The 7733-nt window shown below is 37.4% G+C and overlaps 1 protein-coding gene across 1 annotated transcript in view; it reads right to left on the bottom strand.

Annotated features, from left to right (window-relative positions):
• The window catches only part of ST18 (suppression of tumorigenicity 18 (breast carcinoma) (zinc finger protein)), a 198926-nt gene that overhangs the window by 98529 nt on the left and 92664 nt on the right, over nucleotides 1–7733 (bottom strand). The window contains exon 13 of the mRNA XM_006871867.1: nucleotides 4479–4724. Coding sequence (XP_006871929.1) covers nucleotides 4479–4724 — 246 coding nt within the window. The remainder of the gene's footprint in view (nucleotides 1–4478; nucleotides 4725–7733) is intronic.

The raw sequence follows: 7733 nt of genomic DNA, 5'->3' as shown, positions 1-7733 counted from the left end.
ATTTTGAAAATAATAATTTTGATTCTATGGATGTTTATGAGGGAATATATATATGTACATGGTGTTTGGAGAGTATATGCATGCAATGAACTTCCTTGAATGTACAGATGGAAGTTTATATTGATTTCAGTAAAGAGTAGAACATAATGGTAACATGAATAACAGATAATAGCATCTGGCACTTTTAACATTTTCAGCCCTGAAAATCTTTGGAGAACTGACAGTTGAATGAAACTGACAGCCCTAGTTATCTCTCAGCACTTCCCTTTTTGAGATATTTTGAGTTTTTTCCAGATTGAGGATTTTTTTTAAGGGGGCATCTGGACAGGCTATTTCACTGAAAGAGACAGACAATATTTTCTGAAAATTACCACCAAAATTAAGCAACTGTTGTGCATATGAACTAGATAACAATGAATTAGAAATAATTACTCAATTTATGATGGTGTATGTGCACATGTATGTGAGTGTTGTGTTGGGTGTTGGGGAGATGGGAGGAGCAACGAAAGGAAAGGGTGGGAATTTGGGAAGCAAGCAAATCTTGAATACTAGTCTTCAAACATCATCCCTGTGATGTCTCCATTTAAAAATGCATTTTTCTTTTCCCTCTCTCCTACCCACATTCCACCCCATCAACCCTTTTCAAAACTGCTTCAGGAAAATCCAGACCCATTAGTAAATTTCTATATGCCCAAGGACGGGCAACTTTACTACCTTGACCTTTAATCTTCTCCTTTAAAATGTTGATGAAAATTTTGCCTTGCAGGATTATTAGGATATTGAATAAAGTTGTTGTTGCTGTTGTTGTTGTTGTTGTTATGTGCTGTGGAGTTAGTTCCGACTCATAGCGACCCTGTACAGGGTTTCCGAGGCTGTAAATCTTTAAGGGAGCAGAAAAGCCTCATCTTTCTCCTACGGAACAGCTGGTAGTTTCGAACTGCTGACCTTGCAGTTTGCAGCCTGATTCATAACCACTATGCTACCAGAGCTCCTTTTGAATAAAAATACTAGTGTATAAAGATGGTGGTGGTGGTTGTGTGCCATGCAGTCTGTTCCTACTCATAGTGACCCTTGTAGGGTTTCCAAGGCTGTAAATCTTAATGGAAGCAGAAAGAGTCATCTTTCTCCCACCAACTGGCTGGTAGAGTTGAATTGCTGACCTTTCAGTTATTAGCCCAGCTCATAATCTACTATGCTACCTAATCATTGGAGTCCTGGAGTGGTGCTGTAGGAAAAAACTCTGGACCGCAAGGTTGGTTTGAACCACATCACTGGCTCAAACTCACCAGTCAACCCTTGGAAACCCTAAACCAAGTCTATGGCAACAACACCACCTTATTTTTATTTTTATTGTCCATGGCATCCCTTTGATATCTTTTCAAGGAGGACTCTGAGTATAGCCTACTTTAAAACACACTCTCATCCAGTACCTTATTTCTCGTTTTCTAAATTGAGAACAGAATGTGGAAAATCTCTCTATTATTGGGGGAACAAGGGGTGAGATACTGTTGGAAGGAATTATAGCGATTCAGAACACATTTGCCTGTATCCCTATCAGCTTTAGCTTCCCCAGGCAATGAGTTGTCCATGTTCAGATAATGAAAACAATGAGCATTAAGCTTACAAGAATATTGTGGCAACTTCAACTTAAGGCAAACAGTTTGACTCAAAGTATTCACTTAGCATCTCTAAAGTCCTATCTGATGTTCTTAGTGACAGTGAATTCCCATATAGCTGGTGTGACACTATAGGATAAGCACTGGATTGCAACCTACCATCGATGGTTCAAATCCACCAGCTGTTCCTCAGAAACTCTATATAGGGTCACTATGAGTTGGAAGGGACTTAAAGACATTTAACAACAACAATAATAATAAAATATTGAAAATTATAGCATTAAAAGATTATGTTGTTTAACAGTATACCACTCTCAAAAGAGCATAAAAGTAAACTAAAGAAACTCATTGTTTCAGGTGAATTTTCTTGGAAAAGAAAACCCTGTCACATAAGCATAAGACAGAACCATATTCCAGATAGTAGGTTTTAGCTATACTATATAGTTAAATGAGCCTCTGAGACACTTAATGGGAGAGATATCTCAGGATATAAAAGGTATAGTGTTGACAATGTTGCTAAGGGTTGTTGTTGTTAGGTGGCACAGAGTCAGCCTTAACACAGAACAATCCGATGTACAACATAACAACACACTGCCCAGTCCTGTGCCATCTTCATACCTGGTATGTTGAAACCCATTGTTACCGCCACTGTGTCAACCCATTTCATTGGGAGTCTTCTTTTTTGCTGACCTTCCATTTTATCAAGTACATTGCTATGAGTATACAGCTCTAATCAGATGCCAGATAATGTAAAGGATCTTATGAAAATGAAAGCTCAGTTTATGTAAATTTTTGTTTCATTGCTACTCAAGATCGGATCTTATGTCTGACACTGAGTAGGAATATGAAGAAAATTTCTGGTGAATGTCCATGTCCCATTTATGACGCAGTCACATGAATGGTGACAGAAAACATAAATCCCTCTCTATGCACATGGTATTGAGATAGCCCCCAGAAACTGGAGCACTTTAGGATTTTGATCCTCTCACAAGTCATCCAAGAGTACAGGGGTTTATTTTAATTGTTCTGCAAAGCATTGTCCTTCTTATTACAGGAAAGATTTTTACTGGATCCACACCAAGTGATTTTGCATCTCCACTGTTTTCCTTTTGCAGTATAGGGTGCAACAAGCCATGATCTGATTTGAAATTGTCTTTCTGAGGATTAAATGGTTTTTCAAATGAATGGGACCCTCCCTACATTGTCTAAAGCCAATTTAGATGTAGAGGGATTGAATCATCAGTTTTGATGGCATTGTGATAGTGCCTCCAAACAACCTACCCACTTCCTTGCTTGCTCCTTACTTCCTGACACCAGAATTGTTGTGAGGATAGAGGTTAGCTATAACTTTAGTTTTGTTCGGAGCTGCAGTCTGCAACCTATCTGGCTGCTATGCAAATGTGGTTGTGTGGTGAGGGAAGGAAGACAGAATTGGTAACAATTCACACTTGTGATCATATCACACATTACTGTTTATAGTGCATACTTCCACAAAGAATATTTATCTCAATTTTTCAAGGACATACACAACTAGCTGACTCATGTTGTTAAGTGCCGTGGAGTCAGTTCCAACTCATAGCTACTCTGTATAGGGTTTCCAGGGAGCAGCTAGTTAGTGGGTTTGAACTGCAGACCCTGTGGTTCTCAATCCAGTGTTGATCCTACAGCGCTACACCAGAAGTACAGCTGATTCATATACAATGACAATACAGTTATCTTCCTGATCAACAGCAAAAGAGGATCAATTACTGTCACTTTGTTATTGTTGTTAAGTGTAGTTGAGTCAGTTCCAATTTGTCATGCTTCTGTATAGGGTTTCTGAAGAGAGGCTAGTGGGTTTGAACCACTGACTTTTTGACTAGCAGTTCAGTGTTTATTCAACAGTGCCACATCAGGACTTTATTATTGTTGTCATACTAGATCTATATTTGCAATAACAGAAGTCTAAACAGTTCATTCTGGCCACCAGTTCTTTTGAATGACACTCAGTAGTCCACGGCTACTTGGACCAAGCTATGCAGCTGAGAGTACAGAGATGGGAGCCAGAGGAATTCCTGTGGAGTCAAGCACATGGCTTTCAGGGATAAAATGAAAATGGAGCTTCCGTACTATCCTCAAATCATTTTCAAAATGATCAAATACACAAATGCATCTCTCCTTCAGGATTTGGTATAATTTAGACATCTAACATTCATGATCCAGAACTTCAAATGATAATGCTATCTATATTTGTATGCTAATACTGTTCCTCCATGAAACTAAGGAAATGAATTTGATACAATTGGAAGATCCTTGTCCCTGAATTTGGTTCATCTTTGACACTCTGGTTCAGAAAGACCTGGCAAGCAAACATCTCCATGTCTGGTGACAGTTTCCCTTACAGGTTGTTTTATTTTGAAAGGAGAGATGATATAATCTTTCATGCACTGCACACAATTGCAATCCTCATGGCGTTACATTTCACTATAAATGGGGGGGGGGAGGTGAAACTTAGAGGAGGAGGGTGAGAATTGTTGCACTGCTAGGATAATGTTATCCGTTTCAGAGTTATACATGCATGAACTGTTGAATTGCTGTATGTTTGGCTGTGTATATTCTCAACAACAAAAACAAAATTATAAAAAAATAAAACAAAATTCACTATAATGATATTTTAGGCAAGTGACAGGAACAGGGGGATTTGTTTATAAATTTCTTCTGAAATTTAAAACAATCAATTTTACCAAAATCGAAAATGAGACACAGAGTTTCCTATTATTTAAACAGAAATATAGAAGACATAGTTTAGGAGTTAAAATCTGGTAATACTCTGCAATCATGATTGGGTTTAAACTTATTGATTGACATATTTAAAGAAAATACCTCTTTCTCCTCCTCTGTCTTCCCATGGGCTTTGCTATAGTTGATAGGAGTATCCCAGCCCTCTTGGTCACAGAGCGCTTGATAGAATGCTGCATTGACCAAAAGGCTGCTTGTTTTGAATGGGGAAGAGGAAGGAGTTGGAATGGAACTGCTGGAGGAAGTTAGGGGTACAGCCTTGTCCAGGATTCGATTTTTTTTCATGCTTAAATCCAATGTGCCATTTTCATCCACTTCTATCTCAGCTCCCTGGTATACAATAGAAAACAGAAAAACATTTCAGCAGTTTGCAGTTATAATCTAGCATGCGAGGCTTTTAAGGGATATTTTAAATGCAAGCTTTTATGTCAGTATATCTGATTTTAAATCTAGCGTTCTGATTTGCATTGGTTAATGTTCAATTCTTAGCAGACTTCTAAGAGCAGTCCCATTAGCGAGCTTCATGTTTCTGGGTTTAAACAAAGTAAGCTTAATATAAACAAGATGTTCCAAATAGTAAATGTACTGACTAAGCCTCTTATTCTTGTTTTTTTTAAACTTTAGTTTTAAACCTTCTTTTCTGGTTTACAGAATTATCACTGCCAATTCATAATTTAAAGCATTAAGATTTTCACTTCATAAAAGGCACAATAAAGTCACACCCTCCCCCCACCACATCATAATACTCATCTAACATCAACAACAACAACATCAAAAATATGCAAAAATAACCAGTTGGAAAATAATTTGATTGGAATATTAGATCAATATGAAAGTATTGTTTTTACCCTAGGTTATTTGAAATGGAAAAGCTTTGTTAAATTATTGGAGGAAAGACATAAAACAAAACAAAACAAAAATCACAAGCCATACTTCACTCTCAGTGCCTTCTATCTATCTGGTGGTACCATGGTTTAAATTCTTCAGTTATACAGTACAATCAGGACTTCAGGACAAAGTGGATTCTTTTCTAGATTCTTTATTTAAAAATACCTCTATCTCATAATCTTTCTCCTTTTGGGATACCTTTATATTTTTAATTAAAGTTTAAGAACAGTAGCTGCCTTTAGTTCAAGCCTTAACAAAATGCTCATGCGATCTGTGTATTCCAAATGATATGTTTATATTCCAAGTATAGTTTAGATGGGGTCAGGAATCATAAATATTACCATAAAATAACTGTTAGGCCAAATGAAAACAAAACATATTTCACCATCATTTATCAATTGAAAATTAACTTTTAAACAATGCCTCTACTCTTTTCCCATTTAGCTGGCAAAACTATAGACTTCTTTGAAGATGAATAAAGCTTGTTTGTTGTTGGTAAGTGCCATGGAGTCAGTTCTGATTCTGTTGTAATTAGTTATTCCTGGGGATTTATATTATCCCCTACACACACACACACACACACACTCTCTCTCTCTCTAACACCTCCTAACAGTTGCCAGTGATGGCATGGGCACACTTTCCAGGTTCTAGGTTCCAGATTCCAAGGGCTCGCTGCTTGTGCTTGATGTAGAAATAAAAGCTCCTCTTCTGTTCCCTTGTTTTACCTGCTGAGATCATATTTCCAATCTCTCAGCTTAAAAGATAGATATGCTTTATAATATTTGTGAGAAATAAATACACTTCTAATATATTTGCAATAAGATGCTTTTGCCGTATCTTTTTGCCCATTTTAGTAAATAGTTTAATCTCTCGTGATAGTTCTAAACCCCGAATATGACAGTACAGCTTATCCAGGATAATAACTTAGTAACCACAACATCTTATGCCATCTGTATATTATCAGATAAATTTTTATACCAGCATTAATAAACCTTCATTACAGAAATTCAAGATATTAACTCTATCAGTGCTAGGTGTTCTTCTCATCATGATATAACAATATATTGTGGCCAAGTCAAAAACACTTGCTACACTAACTCATAGAAACTTTATTAAGCACAAATACCAAAATGTGAAGCGATTGGTTCAGACACATGGTCTATACATATCTAAAGACAGTGTCTCTATCTCTCTAACCCTTCCCTAAAGAATTCTGTACCCTTCAATTTACACCGTGTCAAACAGCATCCTGGAGGAAACCAAATTGTGTTTTTTTCTTTTTTGAGATGTTGTTTGAGTTTTGGAAACAAAAAGAAATCTGAAGGGTGAGATCAGGGTTGTAAGGTGGATGGAGTAAGGATTCCCCAAGAAATTCCCCTAGGGCAGCCCTTGCCGACCTTGTGGTATAAAAAGTTCCTTGGCACAATTTTCCTGGCCTCTTTCTCATCAATGCAGCTTTCAATTTTCTTTAAACTGTTTCCTAATAAAGCCCCCATCATTGTCGTGTGTCCTTTGAGAAAAATCTATCAATATATTTTTTTAGGATCCCTAAAAATAGTCACCACATTTTTCTAAGCTGATCTGTCTAGAATTTATCTTTAAGGTCTTCCTAACCTTCCTCACCACCACTTGTCTGTCAGTTTGTCGTACTGTACTGGCTTGTGAGTTGCTGTGATTCTGGAAGCTATGCTTTAATATACCATAGCTTTTAAATACCAGCAGGGTCACCCATGGTGGACAGGTTTCAGATAGCTTCCAGACAAAGACAGACTAGAAAGAAGGAGTGATGAACTACTTATAAATATTTGGTCACTGAAAACCTTATGAATATCAGAGAAACACTGTCAGATATAGTGCCCGAAATGAGTCCCTCAGGTTGGAAGGCACTCACAAGGTGACTGGGGAAGAGATGCCTCCTCAAAATAGAGTTGACCGTGATGACACAAGTGGAGTAAAGCCCATGGAAGAAAAGCCCTGGGGACCTTCATTTGCTGATGGGGCACAAGTCAAAATGAAGAGAAACAGCTGTAAACACCCTTTGAAAATCAGAAGATGGAATGTACGAACTATGAATCTGGGAAATTTGGAAGTTGTCAAAAATGAAATGGAATGCATAAACATAGATATCTTAGGCATTAGTGATCTGAAATGGAATGGTAGTGGCCATTTTGAATCTGATGAGCACATGGTTTACTATGCCTGAAATGACAAATTGAAGAGGAATGGTGTTGCATTCATTGTCAAAAAGAACCTATCCAGATCAGTCATGAATGAGGTACAACACTGTCTGTGATAGGATAATATCCATGTGCCTACAGGGAAGCCCAGTTAATACCACTGTTATTCAAATTGACGCACCAAACACTAAAGCCAGTGAGGAAGAAATAGAAGAATTCTACCAACTTCTTCAATCTGAAATTGATCAAACATGCAATCAAGATGTATTGATCA

The sequence above is a fragment of the Chrysochloris asiatica genome, unplaced genomic scaffold, assembly GCF_000296735.1.
Source record: "Chrysochloris asiatica unplaced genomic scaffold, ChrAsi1.0 scaffold00176, whole genome shotgun sequence".
NCBI classification, from domain to species: domain Eukaryota; kingdom Metazoa; phylum Chordata; class Mammalia; order Afrosoricida; family Chrysochloridae; genus Chrysochloris; species Chrysochloris asiatica.
This window is presented reverse-complemented; position numbering and strand designations above follow the sequence as displayed.